This window comes from Megalobrama amblycephala, unplaced genomic scaffold (genome assembly GCF_018812025.1).
Source record: "Megalobrama amblycephala isolate DHTTF-2021 unplaced genomic scaffold, ASM1881202v1 scaffold409, whole genome shotgun sequence".
In the NCBI taxonomy this organism is placed as follows: Eukaryota; Metazoa; Chordata; class Actinopteri; order Cypriniformes; family Xenocyprididae; genus Megalobrama; species Megalobrama amblycephala.
In genome coordinates, this window is record NW_025953362.1 from 111,152 (window position 1) to 134,516 (window position 23,365).

General features: G+C 35.7%; 1 protein-coding gene across 3 annotated transcripts in view; it reads left to right on the top strand.

Annotated features, from left to right (window-relative positions):
* Positions 1-912: 912 nt before the first annotated feature.
* fastkd3 (FAST kinase domains 3) overlaps positions 913-23,365 on the top strand; it is a 28,069-nt gene continuing 5,616 nt past the window's right edge. The window contains exons 1-6 of one of the 3 annotated variants that reach the window (XM_048179962.1): positions 914-1,174; positions 13,075-14,524; positions 15,020-15,108; positions 20,611-20,785; positions 20,883-20,952; positions 21,071-21,185. In XM_048179962.1, the coding sequence (XP_048035919.1) occupies positions 13,084-14,524; positions 15,020-15,108; positions 20,611-20,785; positions 20,883-20,952; positions 21,071-21,185 (1,890 nt within the window). In that variant the 5' untranslated portion in view covers positions 914-1,174; positions 13,075-13,083. Of the gene's footprint in view, positions 1,175-13,074; positions 14,525-15,019; positions 15,109-18,117; positions 18,285-20,610; positions 20,786-20,882; positions 20,953-21,070; positions 21,186-23,365 lie in introns of those variants that run through there. The other 2 variants (XM_048179961.1, XM_048179963.1) reach the window with 2 other exon arrangements.

Sequence of the window (23,365 nt, forward strand, 5' to 3'; positions counted from 1 at the left end):
ATTTAATACATTTGCATAAAATAGCACTAAGATTTTGTGATTCTATCTTTTCTTTCTCATTGTTAATCCTTTGGTCAGGTATGGCTATTGAGGGTATGGTTAAATTGAGTGCAGCTGAGAAGCAGTGAGCGACTTTACAGACAGCGTATTTTTACAGACATTTTTAAAATGTTGTTTATGATCTTTCACTGACTGCTTTCACTAAGTGTCAATGATAAGTCTTTGATTGTATAACAAATGTAACAAGTTAGACGCAAATATCTTTGCGTGGGAACACAAATATCTTTGCGAGGGAATGCAAAGTTTCTTGGGGGAATGCAAAAGTTTTGCGAGGGAACGAAAGAAAAAAAATCCTCCCATCCCAAATTTTTTTTTTCCACCAGCACTTAAAATTTCCTTCCTTCCTATTTTTTTTTCCACCACCACGTCCCTTTAGGGGCTCCGTAGGAAGGTAACACCAGTAAGACAAAAAACATGCGGTCTTTAAAAATATGCACACAAAAACAACAACAACAACAAAAATCATTATGCTGTCATGTATGTGTATTCATAAAGTCAAAGGGTAATCTAATAATGTGGTCTAACTTTAAATGTTAGAAAAAGAAATACATTTTAAGACATCTTGCCATACCAAAAGTGGACATTTCTGTAGATGACCCTTACTGTATGTGTTTAATAGAGGATACAGCGGAGCATTTATTGATGGTATATGTAATGCATATGAAAGAGAAAGGATGAATCTTAAGGAAGAATTGCAGTCTTTAGGATAAGAATAATTCACAATAAGTAGGCTAATATACTAAACAATGGTTAAAATGCGGGAAAACAAATCAATGTAATCCTGAGATATAGGGATTACGTGAGAAATGTTGAATTTATAATCCATCCCAGTAGGTGGCGGTATGCTTTTGTGAAGTTGTTTTGCAACTCGCTGTGAAACCAAAAGAAGAAGAAGAATCAACCTCACTGCTTCTTACGTGATCGTACTACAATCAATAGTCGTAAAGTCACTGCATTTTAAGGGTAGGATAGGCTATCTGAAACTTCTACTGAAGAGAATATGAAATCATCATGCATCATCTAGGGAACCCGTCTTTATTTTGTCACGAGGTAATGAGTAGTTAAAAACTCTGCTGCTTTCTGTGTAATCTGCACTGGGACCCATGCCTAAAAGGTAATTGCTATTCATTTAGTCTTAGATTGTATTTTTCACACTTAAAATGTTTTTTTTTTTTTTTTTTTTTTTTTTTTTTTTACTGCTGCTTAAATAGAGATGTCTGTTGGCTTAACACGGTGTTCTTTGATTTAAACTTATTATTATTATTATTATTATTATTATATAATTATTATTCTGAGACTCAAATTTTTGACTAGAGTTTTCAAACTATAACCACCAAACTCGGGCCAACTTCGGTAAAGTTGGTTTTATATTCGCACATTCGGACATCCGTATTCAATAGCCTTGTTAATCACACTACATTGGACATTCAGTGGACATTGACAAGTAAATATGCCATTAAAACAATACTTGCCTATTTTGATCGACTGTGAAAAATGTTATAAGTTGACAATCGTTGGTTGTCAATATCATGTCGCTGCTTAAAATTCGCAAACATTAATTTATTGCACATTTATTGGAAAGTCTGAATTTATCAGAAGTCCGAATGTGCGAATATAAAACCAACTTTACCGAAGTCTCGGGCCAGACCTTCAGACTGTTCTGACTTTTAGTGTGCTACATCTTTTCTAACTTTTCGGATTTAAGAGTTTTTCCTTAAAAAAATAATAAAAAAAATAATAATAAAAAATAAAAAAACGATGATCAAAACTCATTGAAAAAATCCCATAGGCTTACATTGACGGAATGTTCAGTTCAAATGAGCCAAGACTCTTCAAACTCCAGCTGTCTCCGTAAACTCATGTAAGCTTACAGTACATCTAATATTTCTAAGCCATTTAGATTCACTTAAGCTTCCATTCTATTATTTATAATCTATCTATCTATCTATCTATCTATCTATCTATCTATCTAGAACTTAGCATGTTATGGTAACATGCTAACAATGTGATTATTATACATTCCAGCAACTACATAGCAACACCCTAGCAACCTGCCCATGTGCCCTAGCAACCACCCTGAGTACCCTAGCAACTGCTTAGCAACACATTAACAACCACCCTGAGTATCTATCTATCTAGCAACACATATCAGAACTTAAAGGTGCCCTAGAATCAGAATTTGAATTTACCTCGGCATAGTTGAATAACAAGAGTTCAGTACATGGAAAAGACATACATTGAGTTTCAAACCCCATTGTTTCCTCCTTCTTATGTAAATCTCATTTGTTTAAAAGACTTCCGGAAAACACTCGGATCTCAACATAACACCGACTGTTACGTAACAGTCGGGATCATTAATATGTATGACCCCAATATTTACATAATGCCAGCCCATTCGACGCATTAGACAAGGAAAGGCAGTATTAACGGCTGGATCTGTGCACAGACAAGGTAAGCAAGCAAGAACAACAGCGAAAAATGGCAGATGGAGCAATAATAACTGACATGATCCATGATATCATGATATTTTTAGTGATATTTGTAAATTGTCTTTCTAAATGTTTCATTAGCATGTTGCTAATATACTGTTAAATGTGGTTAAAGTTACCATCGTTTCTTACTGTATTCACGGAGACGAGAGTCGTTGCTATTTTTATTTCTAAACACGTGCAGTCTGTATAATGCATAAACACAACTTCATTCTTTATAAATCTCTCCAACAGTGTGTAATGTTAGCTTTAGCCACAGAGCATAGCCTCAAACTCACACAGAATCAAATGTAACCATCTAAATAAATACTTTACTCACATAATTCGAAGCATGCATACAGCATGCATGACGAACATCTTGTAAAGATCCATTTGAGGGTTATATTAGCTGTGTGAACTTTGTAAATGCACTGTATTATAGTCGAGAGCTCGTGGGGCAGAGGGAGCGCATCTCTTAAAGGGGCCGTGCTGAAAAAATCAGTGCATAGTTAATGATGCCCCAAAATAGGCAGTTAAAAAAATTAATAAAAAAAAAATCTATGGGGTATTTTGAGCTGAAACTTCACAGACACATTCAGGGGACACCTAGGACTTATATTACATCTTGTAAAAAAACAATCTAGGGCACCTTTAAGGGAACACAAGTAATTAAGGGAAATACATAATGACAGCCTTAAGGTTCCTTAAGTGGACCCTTAGGTTTTTCTTTTCTTGCAGCCCATGTTTCACTAAGGGTACCCTTAACCTTTATAACTTTCATGCAACCGGGAAACTGATGTGCGCTGAAGCACGATATGATCTTTCTTCAAAGGCAGATTGTGGAACTTCGGTAAAGTTGGTTTTATATTCGCACATTCGGACTTCTGATAAATTCAGACTTTCCAATAAATGTGCAATAAATTAATGTTTGCGAATTTTAAGCAGCGACATGATATTGACAACCAACGATTGTCAACTTACAACATTTTTCACAGTCGATCAAAATAGGCAAGTATTGTTTTAATGGCATATTTACTTGTGAATGTCCACTGAATGTCCAATGTAGTGTGATTAACAAGGCTATTGAATACGGATGTCCGAATGTGCGAATATAAAACCAACTTTACCGAAGTGATTGTGGAGACAATCTAAAATCTTCATATCTCACACCCCTATATGTATATATGTGCAGGTGTGTGTGTGTGTGTGTGTGTGTGTGTGTGTGTGTATGTATGCAGGGGCCTAAAATTAACACTCACCAAACGCCAAATTTGAGTGAAAATCGGCGTTGGTGAATAAATGAAACGATATCACTCATCAGTTGGCCAGTAAAATTTTTATGAATTCTAACAATGCATGAACATGAACAGACATTAATGAAGCTCGGGACAGTTGACACAGGCCAGTGCTGCCAGGCCAAGTTTAAGCCTTGACTATTGAAATATTCAAGTGAAAGAAGACGTGAAAGGGAGCTCATTTCTTTATTCGTGCTCTGTGTGGGAAGTTTAATGCGCGCACACATCCGAAGTGCGTGCCCAGAAAGCTGCATCGTCAACATCGTGCGAATACTAAACTGAGCTCTCTTTCATGTCTTTATGCACTTTAGCGGACAAATTCACACAAAATTATGTCAAAAAATAGTGAGTATTCTAGTAAACATTTACTTCGGTTATGTTTTGAAATTAATGTAAACAGTTAGTAAAAGTAAACGCATGTGTACAGTATCAGTAAATTAGAAGCCATGCATTCGCTCTTAAAGTGACAACAGCCTAATATTTCTGCTGTAATCTGTGGTTTTAATGTAAATCACAACAAACGACAAAGAAAAATATCAATCGCTGCTCTTGACTGAATAACTTTTGTAGCTTGAATAAGGATTAATTAATAAGGTTTAATTTATACATTGAAGACTATGCAGTGTTATTTTACATTTGCTTTTTTAAATTCCTGTACCTGAAAACTGGCCTACTTTCAGACCTACCTGAAAAACCTGAAAAACACTGTTTATTTTATTTGTATCTTTGTTGTATTGTATTTATTTGGGCTTTTGCTTGTAATTTGATTTTGTTCTTATTTTATTACTGACTGTTTGTCTTTAATAATGTTTGAAATTTATATTAGTTAGGCTTACTAGTAGGTATAGCTGTGGTATCGAAATTGGAATGGAGAATTATATATTTTCTCTGGTATCTAAAATTTTGGTGTTGTAACTGCCTGTTTTTGCAAAAACAGTTATATATCAAAAGTAACAAAAGCTTAATAAGCTTAATATTGTGATTTATTGCATGGGCGGCATGCTACAAATAATTTTTAGTTAAGTTTTTGTTCACGCATCATCTGAAACCAGCATAGACTTAAAGATTGATTCTTGGGATTAAGGAACTAATATCGATTAACGGCTGATCAAAATGAGCATTGATTAAAATTGATAAATCTATATTTTTAACCTAGCCCTAATTAGCTTAAGAACTACGTACTGGAGAAAACTAGATCTCCACAATGCACATATAATGTTTCTTATTCAAAGTTTTTTTTTTTTTTTTTCTTTTTTTTTTCCATCCTTAACTTTGTAACATGTTTAACTCATAGCCATTCAAACAGCTAATCTTATTGTTTAACCTTGTCTAAAAACATGCGGTTCTCAGTAAATTATAGTAGTTATAAACAAATTATGAAATTAATTGTCTTAAATGGTTGGATTATTGTACCATAATAATGCTACTACATACTTTGGCTTTTCTTTAACACGTTTTCAATCCACTACTTAAAGATACAATATTGACAGCTAGTGGTTGAAATGAGTACTGCAGTCCAAATTTACAATATTGGAAAGAGTTTCCCCCACCCCCTCCTCCTCAGACTTGATGCTCATGCGGGTTGCCAGATTAAGGAGGACATGCAACAGGGAGGGCAGTTGACAATAGAAAACGACAAGCTTTACTATGTAAGTTGATCAGCTAACATATCTGGTCATAGAGCTTTTTTATGGATTCCAAGGCTTTTCAGGTCGGGTAGAATATGCAATCTCTGACCCAGTTAATTTGCTGGCTTCCATGGCTGCAATATGCTGTGTTTTCCGCCAACTGACAACCTGGGGTGTCGAAACAGTATTGGGTAAATTGGCAACAAAAAACAGACAGACATTCCGACACGGAATGCACATTTCAAAGTAGAATACATAGCTGTAGCATTGTTTTTCTGAGAAACAAGTATCTGAACTTAGCATGTCTGCTAAATATCTGCAAACATATTGTGTTTTTTTTTATTTTTTATGATTTAGTACAGTTAAAACCGTAGACAAAGCACAACAAATAAACAAAGATGTCACAACAACACACAATTTAACCTATAAAGGGCACTGTTACTCTGCACTGTAAAAATAACAAATAAACGAAAACCTGGAATATTCCGTTCACTATCTGAACTGGAATTTGAATACGAACACATGAAAAATACGAAGAAAAATACGAAGAGCACATCCACAATAGGACATTGACAAGCACACATCTGAGGCGGCGTTGGTGACACGTTGTATTAGTCTTCATATTTGATTATTAAATAAGTAATTTAATAAATGATCAACTAATTTTACAATCCTACTAGCTGTTTATTTAGTTTAAAATCCCTCATTCATGTTCATTTGGTGAGGATCATGGCGTTTTGAGCAGCATTTGCACACCCAGTCATGCTGTTGCCACTGATGCCACTGCAGTAAACGCATATTGCAGTATTAAGGCTAATGATTAATCAATTAATTAAGGCTAACATTTAATTATTTTAAACAACGATCGATCATGGTTATTTGTATAAACTGACATTTGCAAAGACCCACCCCCTTTAGTTACTGTTGCTATGTCCAACAAGCTCTCACACCACACATCATGTTCTCACACAGTGAAAAATACGTAGCGGAGCAAAGAGGACACTAAGAATGCGTCGACAGACAAGACAGAGTAGGTTACTTTTGATATGAAACAAAGTCTCAAATGTCAAATTTTGTAATTTTTAAAGAAATTTAAACAAATACCATTTTGTGGCTCTTTAATGTGACGTGACAGATCACTGTGGCGCCTCAGTTCATGCGGCTCATGAACCAATCATCTTTTCCTATTAGTTGATTTATAGCATCAAATCCACCGTTAATCTACTAACTCCCCTGACTGCTTTGTTGGACATAATGGCAGATTCAGTGTTATGATTGGTTAGATCGCCTGTCAATCAAACTCCTGGCTAAGGTCAATTGACATCCCTAGTGCATATATATATATATATATATATATATATATATATATATATATATATATATATATATATATATATATATATACTAGGGCTAGGGCTATTTTTTGTCTAATTAATTACATGATGCGGCAATTAATTAATCGCACAGCCAATTACACATTGGCTGAGAAATTATTCCCAAAAGATAATTAAAAGTCAAAGAGTCAAATAGACATTACAAAATGTAGCTTCAGAAAAAAAATATTTTATTTGATTCAACATAGAATTTATTACACATACTCTTTTAGACCACGAGGGTAAGTAAATAATGACTGAGTCACTCGCAGGAAGGTGATGCAGTCCATCCAGGCTGCTAAATCCTCGAAGAAGAAAACACCTAAGTGGCCCTGAGACGGGTGGCTCAGAGATGGAGACTGCTCTGTTCCAGGAGATGGTGAATCGCTCCTTCCCCCGGAGGATGTGGACCAGGTGGAGAATCCCTTTATTTCTGTTCCCACTTTCTCAATAAAAGAGCAGTTTCCAATACCTCTGGGCCATACTGGGTCTGTGCTGACAATGAGCGACGTTCTGCTTCCTCACTCTCACCTACACCCTCATTCACCACAGGCAGGGAGCTCGCATTTTGGGCAACTTTCGGGCCTACAGAGAGCTCCCTTCGAGCCACTAGAGTCAGTTGAGCTTAAAAATCCTGTCTTTGAAGACATCGCTCCTGACCGTACTCACTTCCTTCAAGAGGGTGGGGGGATCTGCAAGCATTTTCGGTCAGCAAATCAAAAATACAAAATTTAGCAAATTCTGTCCGGCCTTGTCTCACGTTATCCTGAGACCTCGGCTTGGATACGTGCCCAAAGTTTCCACCACTCCCTTTTGGAACCAGGTGGTGAACTTGCAAGCGCTGCCCCTGGAGGAGGCAGACCCAGACCCTATCAATGAGTAGACAGCCACGGGTTTCCACTTGCAGCGCCATTCCCCTCCTAGAAGGGGATGAGAGCGCTTATTCTGCTCCTCAGTTCAGTTCCCCAGATGGCGAACTCTGGTGGACTTCCTCCAGCATCCTGTGGCAGAGGTGTCTGATGCTAGGCCCAGTACTCGTGTGCATGCTTGGGTGGCCAGCCCTTGTATTGTGCTAGATGTCCATATGCTTTGATTCCCTGTCTGGTAATCCCATACGTGTTGTCCATGGTTTCCCTGACAGTAAACACATGTCTTTCCCTGGGCAGCTCTGCCCTGCCCTGTCTCTGTCCAGTAGCGGTTCCTCACTGGTTAGGTAGGACCTACCTCAGAGATCTTCTATATATGTAATGCCCCACGGGTCAGTCCATATGTACAGTTGAGCTCAAAAGTTTACATACCTCTTGCAGAATCTGTGAAAATGTGAATAATTTTTACAAGATAAGAGGGATCATACAAAATGCATGTTATTTTTTTTTGTACTGTCCTAAGATATTTTAAATAACGGATGTTTACATATAGTCCACAAGACAAAACAAAATAGCTGAGTTTATTAAAATTGTACTTAATTTGTTTTCCAGGAAATGTGAAAATATCTTCTTTTGCTTAAGAAGGGAAGTACTAAATGAAAACATCTGATATTTAAACAAAATAAGAAAAATGTGGACTTCTTCATCCTATTCAAAAGTTTTCACCCCCCGGTGAAAAATTTTGATTAGGATGAAGAACAAACAAAAGAAGAACAAAACAAAAGAACAAAACAAAATGCTTGAAAACTTAAGATTCTGCAAAACCTGGATGATTTTTCTGAAGAACAGAGCTCAGTTTAACTGCTCAGAACAAACAAGGGACTTATGAACAACCATCACAAAATAAAAAAAAAACAGTCGTAGATCATCCAGGTAACCACACACATTATTAAGAATCAAGGGAATGTAAACTTTTAAAAAGGGTCATTTTTATAAATTCAGCAATTTTGTTTTGTCTTGTGGATTATATGTAAACATCATTTATTTAATATATCTCTTATTTTATTAAAATTATTCACATTTTCAAAGATTCTGCAAGGGGTATGTAAACTTTTGAGCTCAACTGTACCTCCACATGTTACCTACCTTCGGGCAGGGTGTGGTCTCCATAGCATTCCCCTCCATTGGGACTGGGAACAGTTCAGTCGCTATGGTGTTTTCCATAGGGACCCCATTACGTCATGTATCGATGTAATGTCAAATGTGACTGACTGAATGGGAATGTCTAGTTACTATTGTAATCCCCATTCCCTGAAGGAGGGAACTGAGATGTTACGCCCCCTGCCATAGCCCTGAACCACCGCTGAATGGCTGGGATCCTTGTCTTAGCTCCTTAGCAAAGCATGAATGAAAGTGAGTATGCTGGTCTTATTTATACTCGCGTCCGGGTAGGTGTGACTCGGCATGCATATCTCGTTTCTGTACCACTCGAAGGTGATTGGTGCCTCTTCAATTCCAACAAGTCCAACAGTCGTGGTCTAATGGATAGAGGCAGACAGGGGCAGTCGTGGCCTAATGGATAGAGAGTCGGACTTGTAACCCAAAGGTCATGGGTTCGAGTCTTAGGTCCGGCAGGGATTGTTGGTGAGGGGAGTGAATATCCAGCGCTCTCCCCACCTTCAATACCACGACTGAGGTGAGACCCTTGAGCAAGGCACCGTACCCCAATGGCTGCCCACTGCTCTGGGTGTGTGTTCACTGCTGTGTGGGGGGGCACAAATTCCGAGTATGGGTCACCATACTTGGCCACAAGTCACTTCACTGTCACTTTCACTTTCATCCCTACTTCACCCAATTCATTCAAAACACTGATTTAGAAATGAAATGTCACCGTAAATTCCTCAGAGATGAACAATTCTGCTTTGTCTTTATATTTCTGTTGGCAAAATTGAGCAAACCAGACAATATTGTTTCTAAAATAACACAATATTAACTTCTTATTTAATGAACTATTGTATAAAATCAGTATCACATTTGCACTCATGATATTGCACTTGTTGCTCGTGTGATATAGCTTAACTATATCATGATGTAAATATGAGACAAAATCTCGACTGGGCATTTTTTGCACCATATCTTGAATTTTTGGAACATTCAAACTACATTTTATAGGCGTCATCACGCAGTGAGTTCTGCATCATATTCGTCATCAGATAACTGTATGAAATGTCAGATGTCCTACGTAGGTCTAGAGTGGTGCATTAAAGTGCATTAAAATGCATTAATAATTTTAACGTGTTATTTTTCATAATTAATCTAATAAGCGTGTTAAATCAACAGCCCTAATATATGTATATATAGACTCTTTAAGAATCCTACTTGCAAAGCTACCTGAAAACCTATGTGCACAAAAGACAAAAGCTGTTTTGAACACTAAGGTGACACACCAAATATTGATTTGATTTAGTTAATAGAAGTTAATTGATAAATAAAATCTATTTATAACATTATTTTTGAAAACATCCTCACTTTACAGCATTTTTACACAAATGCCTAAAACTTTTCACAGTACTGTAGCTTTGCAGGTAAGGTTTCTTCAAGCATCTGATATTTCGATATCGATATTACGACCCCTGGCTTAAGGGAAGCAACAAAAATATCCTTAGTCCTCCAAGGTTTATAGTAGTTGTGAATGGGGGGTCGCTTTTTTGAAGCCAAAAATAATGCATCCATCATTTTAAAAAAATCCAGGGGGTTAATAAAGGCCTTCTGAAGAAAAGAGATGCGTTTGTTATTACGTTGTGCATCAGGTCAAAGGATACTCTTCCACCGCATATCAACTTGCACGTTCTGCGTACGGACATCCGCCAGAAGCTAGTTATTTGACATAAAGTTTTATATATGGATAATTTTTCTTACAAAAACGCATCGCTTTGCTTCAGAAGACCTTTATTAATCCCCTAGAGTCATATGGATTACTTTTTTTTTTTTTTTTTTTTTTTTTAATGGATGGATGCATTATTTTTGTCATATACACCTAGGATGGCTTGAGGGTGAGTAAATCATGGGATAATTTTCATTTGTGGGTGAACTATCCCTTTAAAGGTGCAATGTGTAAAATTTGGGAGGATCTATTGACAGAAATGCAATATAACATACATAAATATGTTTTCAGTGGTGTATTAAGACCTTACATAATGAACCGTTATGTTTTTATTATTATTTTAGAATGAGCCATTTATATCTACATACACCACGGATCCCCCCTCCATGTTAAGTCGTCATTTTGCTCCAGCATGTTTCTACAGCAGCCCTAAACGGACAACCAAACTACGGATATATATATATATATATATACACACAGTACAGTCCAAAAGTTTGGAACCACTAAGATTTTTAATGTTTTTAAAAGAAGTTTCGTCTGCTCACCAAGGCTACATTTATTTAATTAAAAATACAGTAAAAACAGTAATATTGTGAAATATTATTACAATTTAAAATAACTGTTTTCTATTTGAATATATTTCACAAAGTAATTTATTCCTGTGATGCAAAGCTGAATTTTCAGCATCATTACTCCAGTCTTCAGTGTCACATGATCCTTCAGAAATCATTCTAATATGCTGATCTGCTGCTCAAGAAACATTTAATGTGTACAATTGTACAAAATATTTGTGTACAATATTTTTTTTTCAGGATTATTTGATGAATAGAAAGTTCAAAAGAACAGTGTTTATCTGAAATCTAATCTTTTGTAACATTATAAATGTCTTTACTGCCACTTTTGATTGATTTAATGCATCCTTGCTGAATAAAAGTATTCATTTCTTTAATTTCTTTTCAAAAAAATAAAAATAAAAATTCTTACTGACCCCAAACTTTTGAACGGTAGTGTATAATGCTACAGAAGCTTTGTATTTCAGATAAATGCTGTTCTATTGAACTTTCTATTCATCAAGGAATCCTGAAAAAAAAAAAGTACACAACTGTTTTCAACATTGAAAATAATCATAAATGTTTATTGAGCAGCAAATCAGCATATTAGAATGATTTCTGAAGGATCATGTGACACTGAAGACTGGAGTAACGATGCTGAAAATTCAGCTTTGCATCACAGGAATAAATTACTTTGTCAAATATATTTAAATAGTACACAGTTATTTTAAATTGTAATAATATTTCACAATATTACTGTTTTTACTGTATTTTTAATTAAATAAATGTAGCCTTGGTGAGCAGACGAAACTTCTTTTAAAAACATTAAAAATCTTAGTGGTTCCAAACTTTTGGACTGTACTGTGTGTGTGTGTGTATATATATATATATATATATATATATATATATATATATATATATATATATATATATATATATATATATATATATATATATATATATATATATATATATATATATATAAAATGTAGAATGGGTGATATTCCCAAAATTTCATATCATGATCTTATAACAAACATTCACGATCCGCGATCTTCCCAATTTTGAGATACTATTGAGAATATCCAGGCTGGAACAAGCCTATGGACTTATGTATTTGCACAAGTATAGATAGATAAGTCCATTTGTACAATTAACACAGTATTGCATTAAACACTCTGTGGTAAAAAATAGTCATTAAAATCTGAGTTAAACTTTACAACACTGCATAGTCTTCACTGTGTGAATTGAATATACGTTGATTCTACTAAATCTACTAAAGTTACTCAGTCAAGAGATTGATTGATTGATTGATTGATTGATTGATTGATTGATTGATTGATTGATTGATTGATTGATTGATTGATTGATTGATTGTGGCCCAAATGGTCTGTAATTTTTTTTTTTTTTTCATTTGTTAGAATTTAAGGCTAAATTTTAAATGGGGAAATTAGTTAGGCTGTATTGCTCAGTGACATGCAAAGTAGTCTTAAAAACTAACATGAAAAAGAATCGTGATAAGATTATGATCCTGCCTGAAAAAAATGGTGATATATTTTTGCCATATCGCCCATTTGTTTCTGAATAAATTAAATATAGATTAATCCCTGTTAAAGCTACAAAAGTTATTCAGTCAATTGCATTGATTATGCTAATAATGAAGTAGTCAGATGGAAGCTAATTGCTCGGCCTGCCTAATGTGATAGTGTGGCCAAGTGAGTTGGCTCAGCAACTTTTCTCTCATCCTTCATCATAGCGGAATTTACATGGTTTCCGAGTCACAGGCTGAAGGACAAAGGAGTGAGAAACCGAGGAAGCATCAATTTGAGATTTGAAAATAATTAAAATCTTGACACCTTGAAACAGAAACTGATATCTCTGATCACATGTTCAGTATATCATGATGTTTAGTTTTAATTTGAATGTTCTTTCTTTTGTTGTGACTATAGATTAAGGATATGGTAGCACTTTTTACGATGGCCAAAACACTGGCACTAAGGCTGCATTTGCTGAGCCATTTGGATGACCAAATCCTTCCTTCACTGAAAGCATGTGCTGGTAAGCGTCTGTGTTATCCCTGTCTTCAAAACTCCACTGCCTGCTTTCCTACATGTTCCAACCTCAGTTCAAGGCGTATACGCACTACAGAAAGAGACCCACTTTTCCTTGTTGCTGGATCCATTCGCCCTTACCAGGAGCTCCTCACCAGTGGAAGTGGTCTGTCATTGTTGCACCACCTTACTTCTAATGAGGACCACACCTTTATGAAACAACTTTCCTCCTGTACTTCATCTCAGCAAGTTCTTCGTCTTTTGCGATCTTACCCTTTCCTTTCTGGTGAAGCAACAGCATCTATACTTAACAGACTGGCTGACTTGGAGAATGATGCCACATGTGTTCTTCAGAAACCACAGGTACTGTTATCAGATTTGGCCCTTAATAAACTTTGTCAAAGACTGGAACATGATTCAGCCAAATTAGAGGATAAAGTGTTGGTTAGAGCTCTCCTGGGCTGTACACGTCTCTACCTTGACCCTCAGAGCCGCCTAGTGCTAAGGCTGGTGTCCGAATGTCAGAAGAGATTGGATTTGGAACAGTTAAGTGTTGAAGCTTTATGTGTGTTATCAAGGGCTTTATTTGCATTGGAAGGGCCTGATGGTGGCATGGTAAAACAGGCTATGAATCAGCTCCAAAATAAAGAAACAACTCAATGGAATATGGCACAGCTAGTTGCGGTTTACAGTATGCTAGCAACTGGTTTGGGTAAAGATGGACACTACCTGGAACTTCTAAATGAAATCAATGCTCAGGCACTTCGGCAGGTGCAACGAATGGACCCAGTGGTGATTAGTAAGATTCTAGGCGCTTTAGTCACATTGAAACAGAATCAAGCATTACCACTTGTAATTGCGCTTTGCAAGCAAGCTGTTCATCATGTGCAAAACTTTGCAGATGCAGAACTGACTGTGGTATTGTCAGCACTTATGCACTATGGACACAGTGACCACTTTCTTGTGGAAGCTCTTGAGCGCCATGTGCCCAAGGTTGCCTTCACCGCTCATGCAGAAACTGTAACCAAGGTGATGCAGTATTTCCAGAGAAGGCGCATTCTTTCTCCACCTGTTTTTAACATGGTGGCTGAGAGTTTTGTGTATCGCGCAGAGGAATACTCAACGTGGCAGGTGTCACAACAGATAGCTGCTCTGGGAGTTTTGGGATATCTGCCACCTGATGCTGGAAGATTGTTCCGAAAAGTGGAGTCTGTTTTGCATGCCCGGTTTTCACAATTTCAGCCCAGAGCTCTTCTTGACCTACTGTATGCCTGTGCACTTCTACAGAGGTACCCACTTAACTTCGTCTCAAAAGTCTTCAGCCCTTACTTCATGCAGCAGCTACAGGGTAAGAAGCAATGAAGAAGCATGTTCTATACTTGGGATCAGTTTTCAGGAATATTGTGATTAATTGATCATTTTTATTGGCAATTGATTAATTGTTAATGTAAATGTTGAAAAAACTTCATATACACTTTGCCAAGTATAAACATATTATATAAATATATTCAAATGCTATTGGTATTTAACTCTCCATAAATACTTGATAATAAGGAATAAGGAAGTATTTTAATAATTTATGCTGTTTAACATGAATTTAATAAATAGTATAATAAGGTATAGAATATACAGATTGTGAAATATATAACATTTACTTTTGATTATGATTTCAAGTGATAAAACACTAATTACAATGTAATTGATGGTTGAACAGTGCTTGTTTTCATTTTGTACTTTAACATACGATCATAGTACTATAGTGAACAATCTTATAGGAAATTTACACTTAATCTTTAACATGCTTCTTACCTTTTTGAATAATATCTTTTCCATCTCTGCCCAGGGGAGGAGGGCAGTGGGTTGGATCCCATAGTGCTTGCTCAGCTGACCCAACTCTACATGACTGTAAAGCTGGAGTGTCCGTATTATGATGTGAGTAAAACTGCATTTTTATATGCTTAAGGTTTAAGGCTGTTTCACACCAAGAGCTAAATTAAACTGTGTTAGGATGAAAGAAAGTAACTTTCCTTAGTGCAATAGAGGGCACAAATCAAATCACCTTTCAGCTAGGGGTGGGGAAAAATTGATTCTTGAGACAAACGATAACTCGTCACCATGATCACCATGATGATATTTAAATGATTCATACAATAAATAAAGTAACTGTCTTTCTGCACAAGTACCGGTATGTCTGACTCTATGCTGTAAGGCAGAGATTGCCATGTTGGATATTTATGACAGCCAATCCAAAATATTATAAGTACCCCGAGATTTTAACATTTAACAATTTTAACGTTTACAACTTTTTTTCAACATATGCACATTAATGGTTCTCTCGTTATGGTCATATGACCTGCAGATAAACAAATAAAATGTGATCTTTTTTAGTTTGGGGTTTATTTAGAAGGCTGCACAATTTGGTCAAATTATATTGTGATAGTTTTGTCATATAGTACAATTTCAACTGGGGTCGGGGTTGGCGAAATTTTCATAGAATATTTTTAAATTTCATTATGCTTTCTTTTTTATTTTGTAAAGAAGAAAATCAACATACTGGACATTGAGAGCCAAAATATATAAAATGCTAAATGCTTACATACTTTTAAAAATTGCAGTACATTGTGTAATACAACATCATTACCTTGACAGCTAAATATTGTTGTAAGAATGGAAGGTATGGTAAGTAATATATACTTTTGTGGAATATTCCTTTTATGGAAAGATTGTATTCATTTTGTTGATCCAACCGAAACTATTAATTTCACATTAGCAGTTGGTAAATGTTTGCACCTGGTGTGAATTGCTTCATAGGTATTCTTTGTTTCTATTCAAAGTCTTCTATGTGACTAACATTAGCACCAAACTTTCACATTTGATTTGAACGAGCCTTATATGACCCAGAATATACTATTCAAGTTATAATTATTCAAGTTATAATTTATACAAGCATAATTTTACACATTTTCTTGTATTACAAAATGTGTCTCAAAACTTTCAGAAAACCAGAATGCCCTAAAACAACTTAGGGAGCCTATACACGAATGACAATTGGAATAGGTAAGCTCTGTTTTGAGCAGGTGAGCCATTGTCAATTTGAAATCAAGCACAAATTAAACTTGTAAATTTGTCAATGGATCCCTACATTACAGGCAGTTCTTGGATTTTATTATTGGGATGGGCTCTGAACATTAGCTGATGTAGAACAGCAAAGTATGTCTTGCTTTAAGTCCTTAAAGTTGGTAGGTGTTTACTTGTTAGTGATGTCTTGTGTAAATGCCCCATATGCAGCAAACTGCAATGCACTTTGTTCGGGCACCCTTCTATCAGGGCCAGTGTTAAGTTTTTCAGCAATTTCAGCCACAGTAGCTCTTCTGTGTGATCAGACCAAACAGGCTAGCATTTGTTCCCCACATGCATCAGTAAGCTTGGGCGCCCATGACCCTGATGCTGCTTTACCGGTTGTCCTTCCTTACACTTCTTTTGGTAGGTACTAACCACTGCATAACAGAAACACCACACAAGACTTGCTGTTTTGGAGTGGCTCTGACCCAGTCGTCTAGGCATCACTATTTGCCCCTTGTCTAAGTAACTCGCTAAGATCTTTTCACTCTGTAATTTTTCCTGCTTCCAACACATGAAATTAAAGGACTGATTGTTCACTTGCTGCCTAATGCAGCAGGTAAAATAAGTATTGAATACGTCAACTTTTTTTTTAATTATTAATCACAGTTCCAATGCAGCAATTTACATACAATTTTGAACAGACATCGATATTAACTTAAGAAATCATAATTTTACGATCCATAAAAAAGCTATGTGTAATAAAGGGAAATGACCAAACTTTAAAGGTGCCATAGAATTGAAAATTGAATTTACCTTGGCATGGTTGAATAACAAGAGTTCAGTACATGGAAATAACATACATTGAGTCTCAAACACCATTGTTTCCTCCTTCTTATGTAAATCTCATTTGTTTAAAAGAGCTCCGAAGAACAGGCGAATCTCAACATAACACTGACTGTGACGCAACAGTCGGGATCATTAATATGTACGCCCCCAACTTTTGCATATGCCAGCCCATGTTCAAGGCATTAGACAAGCCAGTATTAACGTCTGGATCTGTGCACAGCTGAATCATCAGACTTTATGCAGGTAAGCAAGCAAGGACAATAGCGAAAAATGGCAGATGGAGCAATAATAACTGACATGATCCATGATAGCATGATATTTTTAGTGATATTTGTAAATTGTCTTTGTAAATGTTTCGTTAGCATGTTGCTAATGTACTGTTAAATGTGGTTAAAGTTACCATTATTTCTTACTGTATTCACAGAGACAAGAGCCGTCATTATTTTCATTATTAAACACTTGCAGTCTGTATAATTCATAAACACAACTTCATTCTTTATAAATCTCTCCAACAGTGTGTAACGTTAGCTTTAGCCCGTTAGCCACACATAGGCTACTATCAAACTCATTCAGAATCAAACGTAAACATTTGTAAATGTTTACGTTGTAAAAATGGATCTTTGTAAAGATCCATTTTGAGGGTTATTAGCTGTGTGAACTTTGTTTATGCAATGTATTATAGAGTTGCGAGCTTGGGGGCAGGGAGCATGAGCATTTAAAGGTGAAGCACGCTGAATCGGCACATATTTAATGATGCCCCAAAATAGGCAGTTCAAAAAATGAATAAAAAAAATCTATGGGGTATTTTGAGCTGAAACTTCACAGACACATTCAGGGGACACCTTATATTACATCTTGTGAAAAAGCGTTCTATGGCACCTTTAAATCTTGAATATTCTGGGGATCTCTTGTGAATTTTGATCTTCAGTTCCTTCCACAAATGCTCTGTTGGGTTTAGGTCTGGTGATTTACTGGGACTTTCTAACAACTTTATTTTCTTCTTCTGGAACCAATTTAAACTCTCCTTTGCAGTGTGTTTTGGATTGTTGTGGAAGGTCCACCAAAGTCTCATCTTCATCATCCTGGTGGATGGCAACAAATTCATCTCAAGATCTTCCTTTCAATAATATTGATTCTGCCAGTATCATGAGAAGAGAAACCATATCAAAGATGCTTCCACCTCAAAAACATCACTGTTGGTATGGTATTTTTAGAGTCATATGCAAAGCCATTTCTCCTCCAAACATGGCATGTGGTATTGTTGCCAAAAGTTAGATTTTTGTCTCATCTGACTACACTAAATTCTCCCATTTGTTCAGACCTTTACAAATGTTGTGTAGAAAATTTCATATGAGCTCCAACATACCTTTTCTTCAAGCTTTCTGTGGTGAGCGTGCATGGAGGCTGGCATGGATATTCCAGGCTGGACCTCCAGGCTAGACCTCTTTCCGAGTGGTCCTTGGGTCTTGGGCTACACTTCTGACTAATGGCCCCAGTATATTTCAAACGAAGTTCTTTTTCGTTCTTCGTTTAGGGGTAAAACAAAGTTCGAAATGTGTGACCAGCGATATACTGTAAACGAACATCTTACGCCGCCCACACTGCTGAGAACGACGTTTAGATGAATATGTAAATATGTGCCATGCACTTTCTTCTCAGCAACAAAATAAACACAACAAAAATGAGAAAACAGCAAGCATTTATTATAGAAAGCATAAGAAAAGCGTCTGATCATAACATTTTTATGTTAGCACGAGCTCTGCAAAGTAGCACTCCAGTCACGTCACGTCTTCATATAGGACTTTATTCAATAGATTGCTTAAAATCAAGCAGCTTTACAGTATCAAACATGAAAAACAGTATTAGTGCCTAATTTTTTTTACAAGCATAACTTCATTTTGAACTATAAAGCGGCTATCCAGTGTGTTCATGTTTTCACCCGCAGAGATCTTACCTCAACAAACTCAAACACATGAAATGAGTCACGAGTGAAGGTGGAGCCTCGGCGCACACCTCCTATTATGTTATCGTCACTGACCAATGGTAGTACAAAGGTGTTTTGCAGCTGGAGCGAACTTTTCCTGAAAGTTCGCTTTGGCAATCTGTTTCGAACTTCCCAAAAGAACAAAACGAACTTCGTTTTGGCCTGATTTTGTTCGAAATGACGTCACATCAGTTCGTTCTTTGATTTCGTTTGAAGTATACCCGGGCTTTAACATTCTGACCCCCTGATCAGAAATCTTGCAAGGAGCTCATTTGCATGGCCAGTTGATAGGGGAATGATGTTCCTTTCAGTTGTGAAAAATGGCCCCAATGGTGCAGGAACATTTAGGAGTTGGAAAATCCTTCTGTAACCAGTACCGTTGTTATGTACGGCAAAAATCTTGTTGTGAAAGTTTTGGGAGAGCTCTTTGCTTCTACCCATCATGAGATGTCCAATACTTGCATCCAGAGGTCAATAAGCCTTTTTTTTTTAACCTATCAACCATGCACTAACCCAACTGATTCTATTTTGCACAGGTAGGAGGTAGAACTACTTAGTGAAATCTGTTGCTTTCTTGACTTGCCTTGCCTTAGTGTACTGCTTTTTCTTAGTGTGTTCAATAATTCTTTTATCGTGTCATTTCACTGTATTACACATATCTTTTTTTATGGATTGTAGTATTATGATTTCCTTATTTGTATTGATTTCTTGTATCATTGGAACTTTGTATAATAAAAAAATGTTATTTTACCTGCTGTATAAATCACTCCTTGACAGGTGCCATTGTGATGATATAATAAATGTTATTAATTTCACCTCTCAATGGTTTTAATATTGTAGCTGATAGGTCTTATATACAGTATAAACCATTTTTGATAGTATTGCCATTAACTGGCAGCTAGAAGGTATGATACATTAGTTTTGACTTTTAGCATCTAATATACATGGGTAACACTTTACAATAAAGTTCCATTATTGAACATTGGTTAATGCATTAACTTTTGATTTTAATAATGTATTAATAAGTGTTAAAATTAACTTTGACCTAGATTAATAAATGCTTTATAAGTATTTTTTTAATTGGTAATTCATGCTAACTTATGTAGTTAACTAATGTTAACAAATGGAACCTTTAAAGTGTTACCTATACATGTATTTAACAGTAATATAAATGTATTGTTAAAATGTAGTTTAAAATACACAATTACTAAGTTGGTAAGGAGGATACATAATAAATACTTAAGAAATAAGATGATCTTTATCTTATTTTTCTGGATCTTGTGAGTGACCTAATGTGGGTGGCCCAAAAATGGTGTTTGGACCTATAAATGCTTCATAATATTTCATGAAATTAATCAGGATTTATGTCAAGGTGTGTAATGACTTTGTGTTTATATTTATTAAGCATCAAATGACAAATTTGAACATAAATGTAAAATTTTACTGCTGGGACTTAAAAATGCCTGTAGTTGCAGAAACATCCATTTATTTTGCTTATTTATTCATAACCAACAATTCTCATTTCCTACACTTACATGCAGGGTCCACGACTTTCGCCAAAATTTCGTGTGAAGTCATTTTTGGCTTCTGGGCAGTCTTTGGAAACTCCAGTGGAACCTCAGTTCTACAATGCTGTGAAGTCTGGCCTAGTAGATCTGCTGGGAGCTCGATCTTACTTTGCTTCCAGAGTACTTACACCATATTGCTATACGCTAGGTAGAGACTATGTAAAAATTGTACAGCTTTCAACTTTTTACACTAACACATCTCTGTGGTTGTATATGGCAATATTTTCTTGTTTGTATATCTGTAGACATTGAGATAAAACTAGATGAAGAAGGTTATGTCCTGCCTGCCTGTCATTCAGATGAAGTCCATAAGAGGTAATGCATGTCCTGCTATTTGCAAAAAAAAAGAGAAAAAAAAAGCAAGCACTGATGTTTAATGGTCTGTAAGATTGCATGCATATTCTGAGCTCAATATTAATTTATGTATTATCAGAATTGCTCTCTGTATTGATGGGTCAAAGCGCTTTGCAGCTAATGCAGAGAAACTACTAGGCAAGGAAGCCATCAAGCAGCGTCATCTGAGGATTCTGGGATATGAAGTTGTTCAGGTAAAACCTACATCATTTCTCTTAACTTTTTATTTACAGGCTCTCTGCTTTACTAAAATGATACCTTCAAATCATTTGCATGTTTCGTAGATCATTTTAAAATGTATTTTAAAGGAACAGTTTGCCCCAAAATGAAACTTCTAACCTCCTAATTTTTCTTCTATGAAACAGATACAGTTGTGGTCTTAACTTTACATGCACCTTGCAGAATCTTCAAAATGTTAGTAGTTTTAAGAAAATAAGAGGGATCATAAAAGTGTGTTTTTTTTTTTTTTTTTTTTTTTTTTTTTTTTTGTCACACTTTAGATTAGGGTCCAATTCTCACTGTTAACTACGAATTTTGCCTCAATAAATTCCTCATTACTGCTTATTAATAGTTCGTAAGGTAGTTGTTAAGTTTAGGTATTGGGTAGGATTTGGGTAGGATTAAAGGATTAATCCACTTTAAAATAAAATTTTCCTGATAATTTACTCATCCCCATGTCATCCAAGATGTTCATGTCTGAAATTAAGGTTTTTGATGAAAACATTCCAGGATTATTCTCCTTATAGTGGACTTCAATGGCCTCCAGACGGTTAAAGGTCAAAATTACAGTTTCAGTGCAGCTTTAAAGGGCTTTAAATGATACCAGACGAGGAATAAGGGTCTTATCTAGTGTAACGATCGGTCATTTTTCGAAAAAATACAACTGTATTTGCTTTATAAACACAAATTATCGTCTTGCACGTGCTTCCGCTTTCCGCATTCTTCAAAAATATTGCGCCGTATGTCCTACCCCTTCCCTATTCTACTTAGGGAAAAAATGAAAATGGCGGCGCGTTCGTTCCGACAATTACAAAAGGGCGCAAACTTTTTTATGTGTATTTTTTTTTTTTTAAATCCCTTTTTAAACTTATTTTTTTATTTATTTACTTATTAAATTTAGTACTGCCCTTCAGAAGCTACATATAATATTTACATGTCTCCCATCTTGAGCATCAGTGAATGTTTGCACCTTTTGTAGTTGTTGTGTATGAGTCTTTAAATTGTCCTCAGTGTGAAACTGCAGCCACTGTTAAATAGTAAATTCAATTATTTCTTCTTGGACTATATGTAAACTTGTGTTATGTGAAATTACTTATTCAAAGGTGTACTAAAAAATGCAATTTTAATGATCCCTCTTATTTTGTTAATTAACATTTTGCAGATTTTGCAAGGGGTATGCAAACTTAAAAATGAAACACATGACAATGAAACTGAAACACGTGGTTTTAGACAACAATAATTTATTAGTATGGCCAATACAGCATCAATTTGTCTTGGGAATTACAGATACAAGTCCTGCACAGTGGCCAGAGGGATTTTGAGCCATTCCTCCTCCAGAACAGTGGAGAACTAAAATGAGGCGATCTAAACATTGAGCGCTCACTCTCGTGTAATATGTTTCATTCATACTGAAAGCCAGTGGGCGCTCTCTCGTAGAAAGTCCAAAACGGTTTCGTAGAAATAATTCAGCTATTCGCTCTAGCAGCAGCTGAATAAAATGCAGAAACATATTGACTGAAACGCGAAGACAAACACGCGAATGCGACAAGATATGGTTTGTGTTTTTCAAAGCCATCTCAAGGTATTTATTGACAATAAAGTATATGAATAATGCAATGCTAATTGACAACCTTTTTAATGTTTTTGAAAGAAGTATCTTATGCTCGCCAAGGCTGCATTTACTTAATCAAAAAATACTGAGCATATCAGTAATATCAGAAATATTGTGAAATGTTATTACAAATTAAAATAGCGGTTTTCTATGTGAATATACTTTAAAATGTAATTTATTCATGTGATTCAAAGTTGAATTTTCAGTATCATTACTCCAGTCTTCAGTGTCACATGATCCTTCAGAAATCATTCTAATATGCTGATTTGCTTGTGGAAACCATGATACATTTATTTTTTTCTGGATTCTTTGATGAATAGAAAGTTCAATGAACACCACTTATTTGCATTTATTGTTACTGTCACTTTGATAAATTTAATGCATCCTTAATGAATAAAATTATTAATATCTCTCTTTTTTTACCACAAACGTTTGAATGGTATCATGGTTTCCACAAAAATATGAAGCAACATAACTGTTTTCAACATTTATAATAATCATAAAATGTTGCTTGAGCAGCAAATCAGCATATTAGAATGATTT